At 48.5% G+C, this 21524-nt stretch overlaps 1 protein-coding gene and 2 long non-coding RNA genes across 10 annotated transcripts in view; 1 reads left to right on the plus strand and 2 right to left on the minus strand.

Annotated features, from left to right (window-relative positions):
- The window catches only part of SLC35C2 (solute carrier family 35 member C2), a 35181-nt gene that overhangs the window by 10503 nt on the left and 3154 nt on the right, over positions 1 to 21524 (minus strand). For 3 of the 8 annotated variants that reach the window (XR_005824804.1, XR_005824803.1, XR_005824802.1), the window contains exons 3-9: positions 21344 to 21407; positions 21051 to 21123; positions 20700 to 20868; positions 20331 to 20414; positions 19812 to 19987; positions 18970 to 19099; positions 18590 to 18823 (exon numbers count right to left, since the gene is read on the minus strand). Coding sequence is in view for 5 of the 8 variants with exons in the window: in XM_040575647.1 (XP_040431581.1) it covers positions 18705 to 18823; positions 18970 to 19099; positions 19812 to 19987; positions 20331 to 20414; positions 20700 to 20868; positions 21051 to 21123; positions 21344 to 21407 (815 nt within the window). In the remaining 3 variants the exon portion in view is untranslated. Of the gene's footprint in view, positions 1 to 17875; positions 18824 to 18969; positions 19100 to 19811; positions 19988 to 20330; positions 20415 to 20699; positions 20869 to 21050; positions 21124 to 21343; positions 21408 to 21524 lie in introns of those variants that run through there. The other 5 variants (XM_040575647.1, XM_040575650.1, XM_040575648.1 and 2 more) reach the window with 5 other exon arrangements.
- LOC121078940 lies at positions 1178 to 16712 on the minus strand. Its single transcript, XR_005824805.1, has 3 exons — positions 16489 to 16712; positions 11177 to 11179; positions 1178 to 1189 (listed from the first exon to the last, which is right to left on the minus strand). It is a non-coding gene; the product is annotated as an uncharacterized LOC121078940 (long non-coding RNA).
- On the plus strand, positions 4362 to 16492 carry LOC121078941. The gene is made up of 4 exons (XR_005824806.1): positions 4362 to 4373; positions 4491 to 4498; positions 9218 to 9228; positions 9289 to 16492. It is a non-coding gene; the product is annotated as an uncharacterized LOC121078941 (long non-coding RNA).

Consider the following 21524-nt stretch of genomic DNA (forward strand, 5'->3'; position numbering starts at 1 on the left):
GGTGTCCATAAAATTAACATTTGGATGAGAATGGGAGAACAGAGACCACAAACTGCAGTGGCAGACTGGCAAGTACTTGTCCCCCCTACACTTAGAGATCTTTCAGCTCAGCAGACACCGTTGCCTGGGTGCATTCTCCTGCACTGATGCTCCGCTGGGTGAGGCCTCGGAGCCATTCCATTGCCAGGAAGGAGCTGCCAAGAAACTTTATGGAGAAAGGGGCATTTTGGCACTGCCATGGGGTTGACGGCCAGCTCCAAGAGTGGCTGGAGCTGGTAGGTCTGACTGGGAGGCTCTCCTGCTGAAAAAGCACTGCATCATTGCTCTTTACACAACAAACACAAACATAAAGCAACAACATGTCTCGTTCACAAATACACAGGTTTCCTAAACACATCGGTGTGCCAGGCTTCCTGTGAGCCTCGCAGCACAGCTGGAGCACTGCTTGGCCAACATTGTCCAAAGAGTAAACACCTGCACGCAGCTGCTTGCTGAGCTCCCTCTCCTCAACACGCGTCAGCAAGAGATAACACCAATGGAGGAAAGAGGGCAGAGCATGGTGAAACAGCCACACTTGCCTTGCCAGGGCATGGTCCTAGACAGCCTTGCCTGAGTGTGTGAGGGAGCACCAGAGGCTCCTCTCCCTTCCTCAGGCTCACAGGAAGCCTGGCGGTAGTACAGGCGAGAGCAGGCCACATCCCAGATCCCCTTGCGAGATTGCTCCCTGGCCCCAGCAGTGGAAACATCTCACCGGAGATTGGCTTAGACCAGACAAGAAGGCTTAGCTCCTCTCTCTACCCTCAGCTTTCTGTGCTGAGCAAGTACAAACACCGGCATGGCATTGGGAACTGGGGAACACACTTGTCCGTGCATCATTGTCCAGTGAGCCCAAGATAAATACTGCCCTGCCAGGAGCCACAAAGCAGGACCCTAGGCATACCCCACTGCCCGAGACCAAGACCCCCCCCTCACCTATCTCTTGCTGCCCCAGAGCTCCATCTCACCATCCAGGGCCTGAGAGCTGTCCCTCAGCACAGCAGAAATGCAGGACACCCAGCTTCCAGGGTACACAGCGAGGTGACATGTCTGCCCACATGTCACAGTGCAGGCACACACCGAGGGGTAGAGTGAGGAAAGGACTGTGGACACTTGGGCCCTGTTCCTCCTCCACTGCTTGTGGAATCAGGGTCTCAGTACCTCTAGGCCTCCACCCTTCCTCCACGCAGCAAGGTCTATACTCCCACGCTCCCACAGGACTGGGGACACCACAGACCTGCTGGGATGCCACCACGCTCAGGGCCACTTATCCAGACTGGTTGATCCTGAATTGCACAGCACACACATGTAGACACTGTGGCAAGTAATAACTGCATGCACGCAGCCGCATGCCGTATGTACTCTGCTGCAGGCTCACACACCTGGCACACTGTCTCAACACCCAGTGTAAATGGAGCCATTACTACCACTGCCTGCAGTATGACTGCTTTGCAATTAAAGCAATAAAATGTTTATACAGGAATAAATCTATGTTAATGAGGTGAGTCCTGCTACTGCCCTGACAGGCTCTAATACGAGACTAGGAACGTGCGGAAGGTGGCTTTCAAATGTGTACTGTTCCCAGAAAGTACCTAGGTTTGGGAAGGGGAGTGGGGACTCAAAGGGGAACAAGTTCAGGCAGGTAGTTGGTTGTGCACAGGAGGCACCAGATGTTTGATTTCCATCTGTTTTCCCCCACAAAGGGATTAGCAGGAGAGATCAGACTATTGTCAGGCTTGCCCATGCTCGGAAGTTGTTTGAGCTGTTTTCTTCCCTGGGAAAGAGACTGTACCTGGCTCAAAGAATTATGAAGAGCATATGCAATTTGGGCAGCAACGCTGCCACAGAATAGGGACATGCTGCACCTTGAAAGCCTGTCCAGAAAAGTCCTATGCTGAGGCTAGCAGCAGGGGTTATACAGGAGGAAATCCCCATGTGGGCCATCATCCTCACTCTCCTCTGTTCCTCAGAAACACTGCACTAATCCCTGTCACCTGCCTACACAGGGAACCACAGAGACACAGAATCCAATTAGCTTGAAATCCTGCCCTGGCTCCTACACAGCATCTCCCTTCTAATAAAGCTGTGGAGCTGCAGAGATAAATGGTGCATTAGGATTCCAGTGGGGTATGGCATGCAAGGATAGCTTTGGAGCTGCAGCACCAGCCCAGAGAATGAGTGAAGTACCAGTGCAACTTTTCTAAGCATCTCTCCCTACCTCTTCCTCATACCAGCTCTTCCTCACTTGTCCCTCAGCTGAATTCAGGTACATGAGGTGAAAGCTGAGGACAGGGGCTAAAGCCAGCAGGTCTCCAGGCTGGCTTACTTACCAAGAGGCTTTCTCAGGGTGAGGAAAACCTCCTGGGGGCTGAAGTCTCAAAGTCTCTTGTCTGCAGGGGATGCCCAAGGTGGCATGAAGGACAATGCCAAAGCCCATCTCCTCAATGCTGCAACCCCCCAGGGCATCCCTGTGTCCAGAGGTCCCCACAGCACCAGCAGGATACAGGTGGCCCTCAGCTGACCTGTCCCTCCTCCACCAGGGGCTGGCTCCGTGGGGCTTGGGAGCCACTTCAGGCTGGCTCTTGAGATCAGTCTGAGGCACAAAGCATGTCCCACCCCCACAGAGACAACAGGGAAAGGGACTGAAACAGATAATCTGCCCCTGGACAGCCTCTATACCATGGCGAAGCAGGGTCCAAGGAGTAACTGCTGCTGGCCCTGTGCTACAGCCTGCTCTGCCTGCAGTAACTAGTCTCCCGTGCCTGATGCTACCACGCCTGCTGCACTCACACCCTCCCTTGCACCCGCAATAAATTACTTGCTTTGCATTTTGCAGCAACAACTTAACAGTATTAATTTATTGTGTCCTGTCTTTAACAAACACCATTATCATATCACCACCCAGGATTATGCAAATCCTGAGAAAGGAATTATTTCTCTCCCCAAAGTCACCTTGATTTATCAGTTTTAGCCCAAAATGAAATAGATGTTTCTCTAACAGTTGCTAAACACATGACCACACACAAGGGGCTGTGACAGCCCCAGAGGGCAAAATGCACATCCAGGTCAGCTGGGTAACCCTTTGCATCCACAGGTGACGCAGGGACAGCCCTATGCTTGTCCCTGCCTTGACTGCCCCTGAGCTGGAGTGCAGATGGACCTGCACCCTCACAAACATGGCCCTGGACCAAGAGCAGGGCAAACATCCCCCTTCACAAAATACTCCCGGGAAAAACTCCACAGCTCCACTCCCTGGGGCCGTGGGGCACGTCTGCAGCTATGCAGAAGCATGTGGGGCTGAAAACAATAAAACTTACCTAAACTATGTTAAGAATTGCTCTGTGGCTGCTAGTGGGCTGCCCCCATCCCTGTCCCAGCTTTCCCGGCCACCACATAAGGTTGAACATGTGTCGTGTAACAAAACTGGTGAGTCCTCCCATGCAAGTGTGGATGCTGCTAGGGATCAATGAACAATCCTGCATCTCACTCCAGGAATTAGCTCTTTAATAAGGTCCTCAAATAACAAAATACACTTGTCCCTAATTTCCTTTGCTGCAGAAAGATAGAGGCTCCCCACCCCTCTGATGTGACTAGGCCTGGCTGCAGCTGCCCCTGGACGTGTACGGAAGCACTTGTATGATACGGGTAACATTTTTCCCGTTATTTGTCAGCAATTTAAGTAAGTCCTTCAGCAGAGAGCAAATACCAGTACCCTAATAAGATGGAAGGACTTCAGCTCTTTCTCAGGGCAGACAGCAAGCTCTACAGCCTGCTCTTGCAAGAGGAACCAGGCCCTTGGCTAGGGCTTTGCTCTGATGGTCAGCAATTACTTTACATACTCCGGCTTAGTGCAGAGGGGCTACTCAAAGAGGGCAGTTTTGCTTCAGGCTTCATCAACCACAGATGGTAGCTTTGTCAGAGCAGCAAAAAAGAAAAACAAACAACCCTCCGTAATAATTTTGTCCTAGTATTTTTCGTTTGCAAACTCAGCACGTTGTGGCAGACAAAGAAACAAGGGCAGCAACCATACCTAGGCAGAGCACCATGACTGCTGGTTGGTTCACTGAAAAGCCGGCAGCATGTGTATGCATAGCACCTCTCATGCTTACAGTTCACACATAACTCTAATACAGATGGGAAATTCCTCAAAAAAAAGCCTGTACTTTGACAGAGACAAAGATGAGATCAGGCACTGGTAAGCTATGGTCAAATACAGCTCAGGAAAATGGAATTATCCCCAAACCAAACCCTGGAAACAAAAACCTTAAAAGAAATGCCTAGCGCTATGCCTGGACACTTACAGCCAGCACACCCGCACCCCTCAGCTGCAGCCTGCAGTTCTCACAGTGAGAAAGCGTCCAATCTGCATTCAGCCTAACCTGCTCCAGGCCAGGGGGGCAATTAACTGCCACACTCCGTGGGGACACCTGAGACCAGCACAGAGCTGTGTACAGGCCAGCTGGTGGCGTGGAATGCTTCATACCACAAACAGACACGCGGCAATGAGGAAATGGTAGGAGCCACCTTGGCCATCCCAATACATAGCCTGAGTGCCGATGGGAAAGCCATGCCTCCACCTGGCACAGCAAAGACCTGGAATTCAGGCTGCTCCTTGTCTCACAGGAAGTCAGTCTCTTTCTTGCTCCAATGTGTTCAACCTGTTTTGTCCCCAGTCTGTTCCAGCTGCTCTCATCTTTCCCTCTGTCAAGCCCCTCCTACACCCTGGCTCCTCTTCACCACCTCTCATTTCTAGTTGTGCCCGTTGTCTTCTGATCATTTCAAGCCTCCACTCATGCTGCCCTATGACAGGCTCTGCCAGGCCACCAGTCCTTGCAGGGTCAGAAGGAAGCTTAGAAAGAGGGTCTACATCTTCCTGGCCTTTAGAGACCAGAGGATGAATCCTCACAGATGCAGCCAGTCCTACCCACCTTCCAGCTGTGGCACTGTCTCTCCACATACACATGACCCACTCATAGACAGCCCCTGCTCTGCTGAGCATGGGGACAAGGGAGACCAGAGGCAGGGAAGGTGAGCACAAAGATACAGCACGGGAGGGATGCAATAGCAGAGACAGAAACAGGGAAGCCAATTCAATTTTCAAAGGCTGTCCCACCAATTCAGCTCAGAGAGACGATAAGAAACCCATTTCCAGCGATAGGCACCCTAATCCCCAGCCATCCTGGATTTCCATTTCCGAGAGGTGCTGTTTCCAACAGGGAGGCATTTTCCCATCTAAGTTTGCTAGAAGAGACAGGACTGGATTAAATACCAATTTTCCCAGCACTATTTAACTCTTTCTGTGCCTACTCTTGCCATTTTTGCAAGCACATGTGGGTACATGGCAGCAGAACAGCTGCTGCAGACACCCAGAGCAGACAAACAGAGCTGGGGGCCTCTCACAGTCTTTTCCCAGAGGGCTGCAGCTTGCAGAGAGAGATAAGAGGGCAAAGGGGAAGAACTGAAATGCATTGGCAGTGTGAATTTAGATACGGAATTTTTTATTGCTCAAGACAGGACTCTCAGACACAACTGTAGGACAAGAGTCACATAGGAAAGCCTACATCCAGCGTTAAAACCATGAGACAGGCCCAAAGTATTGCACAACTAACTTAAAACTACAATTGCAAGAACACAAGCACGTGGAGGGAGAAGGAAGCAAACCATGCAGTGAAGGCCATGCCCCTCAAATGCCCACCGTGTACCCCACATCTTTTCAGCCTAAGCACTGTGGTGCAGGTGCAGCCTTTGACTTAAGATTACTGAGAACAGTGAGCACAAGGACAAAAGCACCACAGATGCAGCAAACAAAAGGGTACATTGGCTGAACAAGGACTAACTGGCATAGCAACGCATACAGATCTCACTGTCTTGAAGAGAACCATTCACAACACTGGGCAATGGCTGCAGTCTCAAACATGTTGTGTCTTCCCTCATCACTGTATGCTGGAGCTGCTCAGGGATAGCCTCCCCCAGAACAGTTGACATGTGTTTCCAACAGTCCTGGATCTTACTATTAGAAATGGCTAGCTTAGAGGAGCCTTACCTCCACCATGAAGGAGGACTTCTCTGCCACCTGCAAGACACTAGGCTGCTCCATTCTGTAGATGCCAGAACAGTTTTTCCCCAGGTGCCTGTAACCAGTAGCCCTCCGTGCTTCCATCACCCAGCCCAGCACCCTTCCTCTGCCATCCTCTCCTGAGACTCTCCACCCGTCCTTCTTTCCTGACATTAGGGCTCCTACCCACAATCTGAATCAGTCCCTCACAAGCAGCTGCAGGGCCTGAGGCTCCCAGCCCTGCCTCTGCAGCACAACCAATTGTCCTGGGCTTGGCACCCCACATAGCAGCTCCCTCCCCTCTCCCTGACATCAAGCGCAAAAATGTCCCTGCAGTACAGGAATAAAGACTGGATGTTCTGATTCAGCCTCTACAAAACCCTCCTTTGACCCATTATGAACTGAACCATGGAAAGGGAAGCCCCAGACAGCTGGTGCCTCACAACCTAACAAGGCCTCCAATGCAAGGCTTGCCAAAGGGAGCACAGTCACTGTAACGGAGCTCTCCTATCCCTCTGCATGGCTCGACCACCAGTCACCCCTGTCCATTCATCATCCACTAAACAAATGGAAACTGAAGGACTCATGGCTCTAAAACACAGAAAACAATTCCCATTGCATTTTAAAGGTGTAATTTATTGGATCAGAAATGATGAATGGCAACATAAGGTGGCTGGGCCCAGTGCACAGGGGAGTGCTGATGCAGCGGCAGCCAAAGGAGATGTACAGCTGAGGGGAGACCCTGGGAAAGCTCCTAGGATCGATGTTGTGTGGGGCTGAAGGAACAACACTATCTACGTGGACCAATTCCCTCTCCCACTTTCACCATTCAATATAAAATTTGTAGTAGAGGCTTCTGTAAGAAGCATCCACAAAAGAAAGAGTAGAGTTGAGCCTTGTGCAAGCTATGCCTGTTCTCTGTACTCCTGAAATACACACAGTTACACTTCCCATGCAGCCCTTGCTGGTGCCACTGCAGATCCAAGGCGCAAGCAAGAAACACCAAAACCATGTCAGCCCTGGGGGAAGAGGAGCACCTGGTGGAAAGACAGAGTAAACATGAGCATTACCGCTCCTCCCCCATGTAATCTCCTAGCTCTGGAGAGTTTGAGCTGTATTCAGCAGTAATTTAAACCAGGCTCTTTAACACAGGTGGCCATTACTGCCTATTAATGCAAGCAGCTCTGATAGATAAAGCAATCACCCAGTCCTGCTAGGCAGAGAAGCATAAGAGCAAACAAGATGGTAGGGATACCCATGCTACTGTGGGTTTTGTAGGACAGCTCCATGTCCCGGCAAACCCTCTTGCAGTGCTAGACAGAATGAGTTCTTGCACTTATGCCTTCTAGCTGCATAACTCACTGCATTTCTCACCTTCCTTGTTTTCTACATCCACTTTCTCTGCCCTTCCTGGTAAGCTGCCTTTTCTTCCTTTTCTCTGCTTAAAGCTCCCCTGTTTGCTTTTCTGTGGAAGATATAGCAGCTGGGAAGGTGGCTGATCCACCTTCCCAACTGAAGGTAGCTTACTGATGATGGAAACAATGGTACATGCAATTCCCGGCAAAAGCTCACTGCTCCTCGGTCTTTTATTCTCCAGCAACTGCCAACCTGGAGGGACAGCACTTTGGGAGAACCTCAGTGGGTATTGACGAGAGGACTGGCCCACGTGGGCCAACATCAAATAGAGGGGAAATTAGTCATTCATGGAACCAAGGAGTCTTTTTTGCTCTACACAGAGCACCCTTTGTCCCCTGTTCACACCCTCAATAGGGCAAGTGCTGGTAGCAAGCTCTGAGGTGTGGACAGGGAGCAGTGAGTGGGAGCAGGCTGGCAAGGTTCCCCCCTAGATGATACTGTCAGTCAGTTCTGGAGCCCACTCTCTAAAGGGATTTTGAAAAAAAACATAGGATGTGCAGAAGAATGACAAATGTGATTTGGAGGCTGGAGAAAACACTTGCCAGGGACAGAATGAAAGAGTTCAGTCTGTTATCTCACCAAAAAGGGAGCCAGAGAGGTGATTTGATTGTAAGCAGTTCATAGAGAGAAAATACTTGGTGTGAAAGAGCTCTTTAACTTGGTGAAGAAACAGGCTGGAGCCTGTAGTCAAGCAAGTGCAAATAGGAAACACGGCACTGGGCCGCGCTACCAGGGAAGTGCCATCTGCTCTGCCTCCTAGCATACTCTACCCTGTCATGGAAAATACATCAACTGAGAGATACTGGGTTCATTACAGGCAAAACAGGATAATGACATTTCTCACTTGGAGATGCACAGGGGCCATAGATATCTGAATAGTCACTTCAGGCCTTAAAAATCTATGAAACCAAGGGCACAAGCAACAGATGGCACTGCGTAAGGAGACATCCCTGACACCTGCAGAAAACAGGGAGCTTCCCTGCATGATGTCCCCATGTGACTGGACTAGAGTAGGGACAACCCCAGGCATCCCAGGTCTTCAAGCAGCCACTGGTCTCATCTGACAGGTGGGGATGGACCCAGGAATGTCAGCGCTTCTTAGTTTGGGCCCACCTCTGCCCAAACCCACAACAGACAGTGCTAACACATGGGATGGCTACTGGGATGGCCAGGGTCACCCCTGGCTGTAGCAATGTCTCCTTTCCCTCTGAGGCTGGTGCAAGGAGAGGTATCAAGAACATTCCCTCAGGCCGTCTCCCCACATGTGCTCCTTTCTTATTGCGTTGTTCCTGCTGCCCACACCAAATCCCATCCATCAGTCTGCCAGTGCATAACTGCCTATCCTGGCCACACAACCAGCAGGGAAGTGCAGCTGCAGTCTCTGATACCAGTATTAACAGAAAGGGCACAGCTGCTTCATCTGCAAAGAGCAGATGTACATCAGAATCAGAGCTGCAAGAGGAAATCCAACCCCACCCTGCACATGTAGGGGGTCAGATGCTGCAGCCACTGAGGGAGGTGCTGGCAGGTTGAGGGCAAGTGTCTGCGGAGAGACAGGGCATGTGGGGAGAACATCAGCAGTGGGCTTGTGCCAAGGAAGCCAAAGACCTGTGTCCTACAGCAGAAGCTATGCTAGGTTTGCAGGATTCAGTCTCCCACAAGAAATGGTTTTGGAGGACTGCTGGGCAGGAATAGCATCCATTTCCATAGAATATGCAGAGGTCAAGAAAAGGTTCACGACCTGCAGGCCTTTGAGACCTGGGAGAAGTCCCTTCCCGAAGAACTTACCAGCAAGGCCAGCCTGCACCCAGCTGAATATGGAGAACTGTCAGCCATGCTTATGCACTGTACGGTCTTGCAGACAAACCCTCATTTATCAGTCCTGGTTCCAATGTCACCAGGCCTAACTCACTGACTTTGCAAACCAAGTCCTCCAAAACCACACACTGTTTTTAAAATCATGCCTGTTTTCTTTCTTTTGCAGGGAGATTACAGCCTTCAAGATCCAGTCCCTGTTTTTCCCCACAACATGGTTTCTAGAGCCCAGGATCTTCATTCCTGACCTAACTCAAAGGTGAGATTCTCTGTGGGTCAGAAACTCCAGCACCTGGGGCTTGGATGGTATTGCTGAGAATTCACATAGGCTGCAGTTACTCCAACTGGTGGAAACACCCCTGCAGTGTCTGGGCTGTGACAGTAGCCTAAAACACGTACTGGGGCAGCCAAAGGCTCTGTGCAAGTACCTCCAGGACCATCCTTGCCTCTCCAGCTCTTCATCTGAAAAGAACCTGGGCACCTCAGTAGACAGCACATTGAACACAAGCCAGTAGCATGCACTGGCAGTAAAGGCAGCTGGCAGTATCCTAGGCTGTGTTAACAGGAACGCAGCTGGTGGTAGATAAAGGAAAGTGAGTATCCCTATCAGTATTTATTAGGCCTCATGAAGAATACTGCATCCAGTTTTCCTCCCAGTACAGGAAAAGACATGGACAAATTGGAATGATTTCAACAGAGACCACCAAAGTACTCAGGGCTTGGAGCACTTGGTCTGTAAGGAAAGGCAGAAGGGCCCTGGGCTGGTTCAGCCTGCAGAAGAGATGGTTTCAGGGGGACCCCAAAGCAATCTGTCTGTACCAACACACAAATTACTCAACAAGATGGAACCAGGCTCTTACCAGTGGTGCTTGGTGGGAGGATGAGAGACAACGAGCATAACTTGAGAGATATTCAGACTTGAGAAAAGGAAAAACCTCTTCGTTATGAGAACAGTCAAGCACTGAGCAGGGGCCATGAGAGGCTCCCACCAGAGAGGTTTTCAAGATCCAAGTGGACGAAGCCCTCGGCCACCTTGTCTGATTTTACAGTTGACCCTGCCTGCATAGGGAACTGTTGAGGTACTTTTCTACCTGAATTATCCTGTGATCTCTAACAACATACAAGGAGAAAGGGTCTCTTAACATTCCCTTTGAGTGTCAGCTGCCTGCCATCAGCTACACAATCCCTTCCTACCTAGCACACATGTTTCTGCTCTCCCATACCACGCCATTCAGGACAACTGAACATCTGCTTCCCCAGCCTCATGCTTTCAGAGTCCAGGAAACTCCTGCTTGGCCAAGGCTGATCCATCTCATCTTCTTACACAGAAGGAGAATGCAAAAGCTGCAAGCAATGTGCTGTGCAGCGCAGTCTCCAACACCTGGCACCAGCTCCACCTCCTTCTCCCCGGGGAGTTCCACTGGAAACTTTCAACATCTGAAAACAAAGAAGCAGCTCCACAGGACAGATGACTCACCAACTTTCAAACCGATTATGTTTACGAGGCAGGTGGGTCTGCCTTGTGCAGGATGGTGGAGGAGAGGCTGAAATGTGACATTAGAAGAATTACTAGGCTGAGACCAGGAGAGTGGCTCTTAGCACATTCATGAGGAATGCTTCCAATTACTGCAATTACAGGGCTTGGACACATCTTCCTGCTTGCGTTTTTCATTAACAATTGTGTGGTCAATTCTGCTACTTTTCACTGGGCAAGCAGCCAGAAGATGGCAGCAGCCTCTGCTCCTGGCAAGGTCCAGAGGAAGGACAGGTACAGGCTGCTCCACCAAGAGACCAAGCTGGCAACACAGGTCCAGCCAGACATACAGAAGTCCTGGCTCCTGACAACAAGACCACCATCTTGGAAAGGGGAGATGAGTGCCACAGTTAACTGTCCTGATGGAAGAGCACACTCCTCACATGAGGTTTAGCAGCACTGAGCACAGCTGGTTCCTCAGCAGGAAATGCCATCACAAACACTGCCAGTCTCCTAAGTCCCAGACAACTCAGTTTCAGCTACATCAGCTTTCCTGACACAAAGCAAGACAAACAATTCCGTCCACAAGGCTATTCCCAATCCATGACTCCCCAGGCAACTGCAGGACACAACCTCCCAGGTTAGCGTGGCTCCAGGAAAAGACACATGCTTTTCCATGCACAGGATGCAGACTAGAAGCAAATGTTCTTTCAGCATCCTTGGAGTGAAGAGGGTTAAGACCGTTAACATCAAAAACAGCACATTCCAGTGATTAAAAAAAAAAAAAAAAAGAGCCTCAGTGCAGAAGCAGGGGGTGGAGGTAGCGGGCAAGGATTTCCCACTACAAAGATCATGAATGTATGCAAGCCCTTTGCAGCCCTGAGCTGGGTGGAAACCAGCCCCCTAGCCATCTGCTCTCCTTCCCAGCTCTCCTTCCCCACTCTCATGCTAGTCCTGTATTTTGGAGCCAGGCTGGCTTTCCCACTATGAGACGGAGCTGCTGTAACACTACAGTAAGCTTGATGATGACGCCTTGTCTTCTGGACAGAACTAGGGAGTGCAGAGGGGTTTTCAGGGACACCTCCTTGCCCTCAGGGCGTTTACTATGTTGAAATTGCAGCAGGAAGGCAAGCAGCTGTTCCTCAAATATAGAGATCTCCCAGGGGAAGGTGGGGGGCAAAATCAGCACACATGTAAACACCTGGTCTTACAGGCAAGAACAGAGTTTGTGGAAGGAGTGCAGCACCTCTGAGATCCATTCAGCTTTGTTTCCACTGGTTAATTAGTTCAAACATCAGCAATATTCAACCACAGCCCGCTATTTCCTGTATCTGCCTGCGTGTCAAAGTGTGTGTGCACTGGCCTGCACAGAAAGGGAAAAGCCTCCCCACTACAAACACATATGTGCATGTTCTCCCTCAAAAAGATGCCAGTGTATCTGCGTTCCTGTACTTGCCTCTTTTTCTATTTCTGGCATTTTTGGTGCACACTAGGGTTTTTTTCCTTAGAGGGGAGAAGGTGGGCAGGGATTCTTTTTTCCTCTCATTCAATTTCAGTGCCTACTCAAGAAAGAGGGACATTGTTAACAGACACGCAGGGCTCTTAGACACTGTTGCACTACCGTGCACCAGCACACAGTCCCTCCTGAGCTCCCCCCAACGCACTGCCACATTCCCGTTCACGACTAGCCTGCAGCCCTGCTCCTGAGCGAGACCACATCCAGGTACAGAGTGACTCCGCCTGAAGGAAGGGCTACAATTTCAGCAAACGCAAAGATGAGGTCCGTCAACTTCCTTTATAGACCTATTCCAGCATTTTACCCAAGAAGGTAGCTTCTGTTCCCTCACTAAGTCCCATCACCTCATCCTGAGGCTTCTGGGGAGGAAAGACAGAGTATTCACAGTGAGAAAGGAGCCGCACACCATGCCCCAGCAGAGCTGCCTAGACAGGAACACTGCCACGTTCCCAGAGAATCAAAAAGCTCTTACCCTATCCTTCTTGCCAGTTTGTGCATGGACCCCTGCCAAAGTCTGTGGCCACATTATAACTTTGTTCGTTGATCTCCTACACTCACAAGGCACTGCTTGTACTAGCCAAGCCTGCAAAATCAGGTACATCTAACTGCAAGCAATGGAGATTTGCTCTGAGAGCAGAGATGGAGCACGAAGATATGTTCTCAGACTCACAGGGAGTCAGAGTCCCAGGAAAGAGGCACTCAGGAGAGCATGAGGCGCTTCAAACATGGGAGCACCCCTACCAGCTCCATGGTGGGTTTAAATAGGCTCTTCTGGGGCTCTCCATGCAGCTAGTGCTTCCACTTCCCAGAACATCTCTAGCTGAGAGAGAGTACTAAAGCAGTCAAGAAGAGGGTGTTCTACCCAGCACCCTATGATGTCCAGCCAGGAGAGCTAAGAGCCAGCATTGCTCAAGCCTGTCGAAGCTCTGGAGTACAGGGAAGTCTTGCAGACACCGCAGTCAGACGTGAAAGAAAAAGCAGAGTGCGACTCTATCCCTAACTTATTACTTTTCTAAATTGCAAGTGCCTCTGGAAGGCTCTGAAGTGCAATGGATAGGCAAAGAGAACTGAAAAAAGACACCTCTGGCCAACAGGACACGTGTGCCTCACTGCTTTGAGTCATTCATTCAGTCCACTTCCCACAAGTGCCAATAGTGCTTCCCCATTTTGTTATCTCTGTATCTCCTTTATCCAGAGCCTCAAAATTTATGAGGGAGAAATAGTCTCAGGTCACTGTTCCACTCACCACAAATCACAGGATTTGCCCATCCTCCATCACAGTGCTCCCGCCATTACTGAAAGAGTAACACAGAACAGATGGACACAGTGGATTCAGGTGAACAAAAGCAAAGCAAGCAAATCTGGGACAAAGAACAGCAATACTGCCACAGGAAGCGTGGGGAATGACGAAGAGGGAAAATACAAGCTGCGCTCCCTCCCTTGCAAAGTTGAGGCTCTCCCCAGAAGCTGTTACAAAAGCAAGATAAACCCACAAACAATAGGATCCACTCATTTTCCTTCTATGTTTCCCTGGCAACACCAAGCACTCAATGACAGTTTAGAGTGCAAAAGACCCATCTGTTTGGTCAGTTAAAGGCAGGAAGACGAAGAGACTTAAGCAGAGCTTCTCAGCACTTGTTGTTTGGTAACCCCATTGAGGCAACCTGCAGTACTAACATTTATATTCAGCATTACCCTGTATTTAAATCCAAATCTCTATGCTGGAACTCTAAAACTCTAGTGAAGAACGTGTTTTTTCACTGATAATTTACAGATCTACAGCTACTCCTGCACACATAGATGGGAATGCATGACAGCATCATGAAGGTAGATGCACACAGATCTCAGTGGGAGTGTTCCAGGCAAGAGAAAGTAAATTCCAGGACTGTTGCCCAAACACACTGATGCGCAGATGCTAACAGAAGCCCTAGCTGGACAAAGAGGTCTCAGTAGACCCCCCCAAAATGGTCAAGCTGCATGGTTCCAGACTGGACTCTAAGAAGTTCCTCTCCTCAGTCAAAGGGCAGGACCATGTCTTTACTATATAGCTAGGCCCACCTATTTAGCATTCCTGCTAGGCATGTGGGTTTGTTGGCATTTTTGTTATGGTCACTTGTGGAATAAGGTCCTGAAGGGCCAACACTGTCCATTCTCACCTCTTTATAGGATGCTGGGGCTGGCCAACGAGCCTTCATCTCACACAGCCCTGACTCAAGGCTAGTACGCAGATGGACCTCTGCTTGTCATACAACTCTTGATATAGCTGTTCAAGTAGAACCTTAGGCAATGAACCTCTATTCCTTAAATCACATGCAAGCTGACTTGAAGACTCTTAGCACAGGCCCCCAAAGCTATCAGGGCTCAAGAAGAAATTATGCCCACCCAGGTGCTTGTGCCTTCTCTATCTGATGAGTTATCACACAAATTTTTTCATGCCTCAAGCGTGTTCCAAGCATGCTATCCCAAACCATGTAATCAAATCAATGTGACATTTCACCTGAATGGTAGAAGTCACTCTAGCATAAAACAGACAAAAAAGAACTTTTAAAGCAGTAGAAAGGAAAAATAAACAAACAAACAAACAGGATTCTGCCTATTCTGCACACCAGCAGTCACGGCATAGTCAACTCTACCCCAATGAGATTCCTGTCCTGCTGAGAGAACTGCACAGGGAAACATCATATAAAGACTGCGAAACAGCAGTGCTTTCCCAGAACCAGAGGTAATCTTGTGGATTAGTCTCAGGCAGGAATCCTTGCAGGACCACCTTCAGCAATTCCCAGCCACTCACAGAATGGAAAAACCCTTTCCATCCATCGCACTGCAGACCAAGATAAATAGCAAAAGTATTTCAGCATGAGCTGGATTAAGGCCTCCTTCCTGTGTAACAGAAACACCTTTAGAATACGACCTACCACATACGTCCCTGCACCACAAGGTCCCGACATGTATTTATTAGGCTGAGGAAAAAAATCTTCCTCCAATGAATCTCAAGGAGTAGTTAATAGTTAATTATCATCAAGCAACTCACAAGGGGTTTTTATCTTCCTGGGCAGGAATAGGACAGAGATCCTCTGCCATTCCTACCTGTATACTAGAAGAAACTAGAAAACTAGAATAGGATTTTTTCCATAACAGACAAATGATGCTCAGTCAGTCCCACAAGCAAGCTGAACTGACTATCCATACCATATACTGTGACAAAATCATGAAGCAGTAGACACTTTCACGTTCCTACTTTTGTGTTTCTCTTACCTTTATCTCCAAAAAGAACAACGTTTTACAAAACAAGAAAATAGATCACAATCACAGAATTGTAGGGGCTGGAAGGGACCTCAAGAGACCACCGGGTCCAACCCCCCTGCCAAAGCAGGTTCCCTAGAGCAGGTTACCCAGGTAGGCGTGCAGACAGGCCTTGAATATCTCCAGAGAAGGAGACTCAACAACCTCCCTGGGAAGCCTGTTCCAGTGCTCCATCACCATAGATACCTACCAATCCCCACCAAAAGCAAGTGGTGACACAGTGTCATATCTGTCACCAAAAAGTTGCGTTTAGATCAGAAACACAAAGTATTGGGACACTAGGTTCTAGGGCATCCCCTTCACCTTAAAGAAACAATACCAGAACCAAAAGGCTACAGGGCCTTACAGTTCCCAAGCAGCAGCATTTGCACTATTACATTTCATCTTCCAGCACCATATAGGGTGCAAATCCTTGCCTGTGAACAAATTTTGCCTTTACCTTGGATTTACAGGGACCAGAAATCCCAGTCTAAGAGCTACACAGCAGAAGAAGCCTAAGGTTCAGTTCTAGGAGAGTGAAAAGTAAAATGCAAAGAGCAGTTGCAGTATTGCTAAACAGAGATCACACACAGAATCACTGCCTCAGATCAAGTGCGAGCAGCATTCAGTGCTTCACCAAAAACGATGGGGCTTACACGTATCAGTATGGCAAACAGGCTGAATCCTGCTGGAAGCATCACGAGTCCTAGCTATTGGAAAATTCGGCAAGGAGCAGACCAAGCCATTCTTAGCTCCAGACAACATCCTGCTGATGCACAGGATCACTTGGTATGCCAGCCTGGCCGATAATTACTGGTTCAGAAGCTTTATATGAAGTAGTTGCACCACCTGCTGTCTGCTCCAAGAGAAGCTACCAGTGTTCATTAGATTCACAGAATGGTTTGGGTTGGAAGGGACCTTAAAGATCATCTAGTTTCAATCCCCCTGCCATGGGCACGGATGCCACCCGCTAGATCAGGCTGCTCAGTGCCTCATCTAGCCTGGTCTTGAACACCTCCAGGGATGGGGCATCCACAACTTCTCTGGGCAACCTGTTCCAGTGCCTCACCACCCTCTGAGTGAAGAATTTCCTCTTAACCTCTAATCTAAATCTCCCCCTTTTAGTTTAAAACCATTCCCCACTTGTCCTGTCACTATCTGTCTGAGCAAAAATCTGCTCTCCATCTTTTTTATAAGCCCCCTTTAAATACTGAAAAGTTGCAATGAGGTCACCCCCAAGCCTTCTCTTCTCCAGGCTGAACATACCCAGCTCTCTCAGCCTTTCTTCACAGGAGAGGTGCTCCAGCCCTCTGTCATCTTCATGGCCCTCCTCTGGACCCATTCTGACAGATTAGCAAGCATCCTTCATGTGCTGGGGGCCCCAGACCTGGACGCAGTAGTCCAAGTGGGGCCTCACGAGGGCAGAGTGGGGAGGGACAATCACCTCCCTCGACCTGCTGGCCTCTTCTCTGTTGATGCAGCCTAGGACGCAGTTGGCCTTCTGGGCTGCAAGCGCACGTTGCTGGCTCATGTCAAGCTTTTCATCCACTAGAGTAAAAATCAGTACTGAGGAAAGCTTTCTTTAGAACCAGTTCTTTGTGGAACATGCTCTTGATTAAAGTCATCAAGAAAGACTTTATATCTGGAAACTAGGAAGCAAAATCAACAGAGGGACAGCTCTAGTCGAAATGGTTCAGGTTCTCAGATTATGAGAAATTCACTTTAACGCCCAGCTCCTCTCAGGAGAAAGACTGCAATGTTAACTCTTTGGGAAGCACTCATGTCATTACCACCCCAGAACTCTAAAAGCTAACATGGAACAAAAACTTCCAAAGAAATAAAAATTCTGCTGAGCAAAACAAACAAACAAACAAGCAAAAAAACCAACAACAACAAAAAAACAACAGCCATCACCAAACCCCACTTTTAGCTAAGCAGAAAGGAAGTAGACACATCTTAAATCCTGCACTATTCCACTTTCCTGGACAAGACTACAGCTCTAACTGATCCAAACCAATGGGGCAAAGAAATGACCCCTACAGCAAGATACAATACTAAAAGTGTTCTTAGGGTACAGGGTCTTGTGGACGCATCCAGGCAGACAAGTCAGTCTGCTCTCTCAGCTGGCACAAATATAACAGATTGCAGGAAGATCCCCCCTAATCCTAAAGGTCAAGGAACCTGTTCATGGGCAAGTATTTGTGTACCTGGCCTCAAAATTAATTGGGCATGCAGTAGCAAGGTAGTGTGGGTCTGAAACGAATTCAAAAGAGAAACGACCTCTGCTTGCTGAAGCACAGGTGTATACTGTGCAGAGAGAAGGAAAACAGAAAATCAGTTTATTTAAAATTAAAACCAAACTACCAAAAACAAACGAACAAAAATACCCACATACTTTCTGATAAGCTTCCTGCTCAAGCTAGATCTCCCGTGATACTACTCTCTCCTCCCATGGCTGTGTGGCCAGCAGTACTCACGTGTCCCTGTTCTTCCTCCACCCAGCATCATTTGGTTATGTTCAGTTGGTCCCAAATACCAGCAGACATTTACGTCTTCCCCTTATATGCACACATAGAGGTCACTAAGCACAAAGGCTTTTTCTCGCTGGGACAAGTCTTGGGATTTATGTGCAATCATCTGCTTCCATGAAGAAAGGAACTCTCACTTGGCAGAACCATAAAACAAGCATGAGAAGATATATCTACCTTCTCCATTGAAGCCAAAGCCTAAACACCACTAAAATCATCCTTGAACCATTCACCCTGCGGTCCAGACATGTCCATGCTCAATCCACAGCTGATGGTCTACCCTCTCCATGTACATCCCTCAGCATTCCCTAGAAAGTCTTCTGTAGCATTTCCCAGTCTCACCACTCCATTCTACTTCCACTGAACTGGGGCTCATCTTCCAAGTTCACTCTCTGGGAAAGGGGTATTGCCTGTTCGCTGTGCAGCATCTACAGATCCACATTGCAGTAGAAGAGCAGGACTCTCACCAGGCACTGGCTCTCCTTTGGGAAGTCACAGAGTCTTGGACCTTCCTCCCAGACAGTTGTCAGACAGGTCCGGTTAAGAACAGAGAAGCAGCCTTTCTTTGTGCTTCATGTTCACTCAGTGTTGTTGTATGGTTTCAACATCCTCTTCCTCCTCCCCATGTTCAGTGTGGTGCAGCAGCAGCTCCAGGTCAGGGTCAGAGCTTGCCTCTTCATTTAGATTCAGTGTTTTTTCACCTGCATGCAGACAGCCCATTTACTAATAAGCTAACTCACTATAGTACCCATCAGTCCTGAATACTGGCAACGAGCTGGAAACTCGAGCTCAGTGAAACTACAAGGATGCCTACAGAGAAACAGAAAGGCATTTAAAACAGAATCACCTTTGGTATTTATGGCTTTGAGAATGACATGAAGGGAGATTCCTGACAGACAGACAGCAAAACCCAGCCAGTTCAAGAGACTGAGGTGGTCTCCCAGCAAACGTGTGGCGAGGAGTAAAATGCAGATTTCCTGTGGAAAGAAAAAAGATGACAAGTGGCAGGGCAGGACCCAGTGAGATACGCATGAGATGTTTTACAGCTCAAGCCTAAATCAAGATGCCAGGCTGCTAATTTCCACCAGCACGTTCTTCCATGTGCAGAAGTTCTAAAAACAGATTCCAGAAACAGAATGACCTGTCAAACTGGAATTGGGGATTTTAAGTCTCCTGACTGCACAGCTTGGCTACATAGGATTAGACAAGTTTCACATGTTACCAATCAGCTCAAAAGTACATGTCCTGGACCCCTCAAAGAAGGGGAGAATGTGCCAAACCAGATTTACAGTTACCTCAAACCACTGGTTTGTCCTTATCCAGGTCTGATGCAAGAGAGTGCCCTTCTTAACCTCTCTTCCCTCCCACATCATCCATTGCTCATGAAGCCCATATGCTTTAGTTTCTCCCACATCCCACCAAACTTTGGACTTCAATGGTATTTTTATAGAACAGCCATCAGACTCTGTCAAGCAAGGACCAAGGGCTCTGCTACTCTGCTGTCAGAGTAGCAGGGATCAAGGGCCTTCACTGCAGAGACTGCAAGGAAAAGCATCAAGCTCCTGTGCAAGGAGAATAAAAATCATAGGAGATTATTTATAAAGCTGTAAGGAAGTTCCCACCACAGGAAGCCCATTAGGGATAACTCAGTACTTGCCTTCTAGTATTAGCACAGGAACCATGCCTTACCTTAAAAATGCCAGCAACGGAAAGGGTGAGGCTAGATGTTCTGGAAACCAAGAGGAACTCAGAAAAGCCTAGACCAAAGGCAAGAATTCCACCCAAGAACAGCTTCCCTACCAGACAGGGCAGCATTCCTGCTTCATGGAAATGGAAGAGCTTCTCTGATACGGACAAAGGCAGGCCTAGGAACAAGAAAGTGAGTAGCACAGTACCCTTCCCAATTCCCAGGACTCCCCACAACAAGATGGGGGTGAGCTGCTCACATTCCAGCATACGGAGAACATGGAGCCAGTTTTTCACAGCCCTTACTTCCACAAGTGTGGCGGGCTACTATTCTTACGCACTCTATAATGTTCTGCCAGCATAAATTCTATCTTGGTCCTTGTATCTCCAGGTCCCCAACTGCTTTGTAAAGTTCACAAGTGTTCGCTTATCCACATGAATCACCTTTAACAACAAACAGCTGAGCACTCTCCCCAACCACTCTCTAAAGCTACCCTTGCTTTCTCTAATTAACTCACGCACCCTCAAACACTGCAAACAGAGGGAAGAGCACCAGGAACATGAGCGGCTGCAGGTGAAACATGATATCAATGGGGTTCTGGAGCCCTGAAAGAGGAGAATCAATAACAGACCGGGTAACAACAAGCCATAGAATAACATAGTTCCTTGAGTTTTTATTACCATATGTAGATGTAAACCTTATTTGAAATGCCCATACCTAGGCTGCTGCAGAGGCCAAGCCATCTTCATTACCCACCAACAGATGATCCCCATCCCAGATTTCAAACTGTCCCTTACACAAGAAGTTTTTTTTCTGCAGCAACAGTTACCATTTTCTTATTCCCCTCCCCATCACCAGCAGGGTGACCCACTTCTTAACTCCGTACATACCCAGTTCAGCCTTCTGCATAAGTATCTGCGTGAGAGTCCAGCGAATACCCCCAAGGAAAGAGGCACAGAGCACCAGCATGAACCCTTGTGTGTTGAACTGTGTGGACTTGTAGGTGAACATGAAGAGCCCCCCAGCGATGAGCAGAACCACCAGCACCAATGCTACCCTCTGGGCGAGAGCAAACACAAAATCACTACAGAGACTCCTGAAGATGAACCCAAACAGGCACCTCTTTCGCATTCATCCGCACAATTGCATTCCTCCTCTACTTACACGTATCATGTACATGTACTGCCTGTTTCCCTAGGCCTAACATTTTGCTTCCCTAAAGCATTGCATTGGACCCTTACCATTTCCTCCAGCTTGAAGAGCAGTGAAAAAAGCAGGATGAAGAGAATGGCAGAGGATTTGGTCATCGTGTAGCTGTAAGGACCAAAGTACGTTATCAGTATCCTCTAATACAGTCCTTCCCAATAAAGTACCTTCAAGAACTAGATCACCCACTGATACATAGCTACCAGCCAGGCTATCATATACCCTACATGCCAACCCCAAGCCATATGCCTCTTCAAGAAATTGACCCTGACAAAGCATTTTCCAAGCCACACAGAGGACTCCCAGGGAAGACGAGATTTGTACTCACAGGGAGACAGTGACATACAGGAAGCTCCAGTTACTCAGTCCAATATCCAATGAAGTAGACAAAGCTAAAGAATCAAAGAAAAATCCTGAAGTTAATTGTCTTCCACCACGTAAAAGAAATCCCTGTTACTTGACCACACAAATAGGAAGGAGAGCAGATCCAGAAAAAAAAATTGTTTTCC

The sequence above is a fragment of the Cygnus olor genome, chromosome 16 (genome assembly GCF_009769625.2).
Source record: "Cygnus olor isolate bCygOlo1 chromosome 16, bCygOlo1.pri.v2, whole genome shotgun sequence".
NCBI lineage: Eukaryota > Metazoa > Chordata > Aves > Anseriformes > Anatidae > Cygnus > Cygnus olor.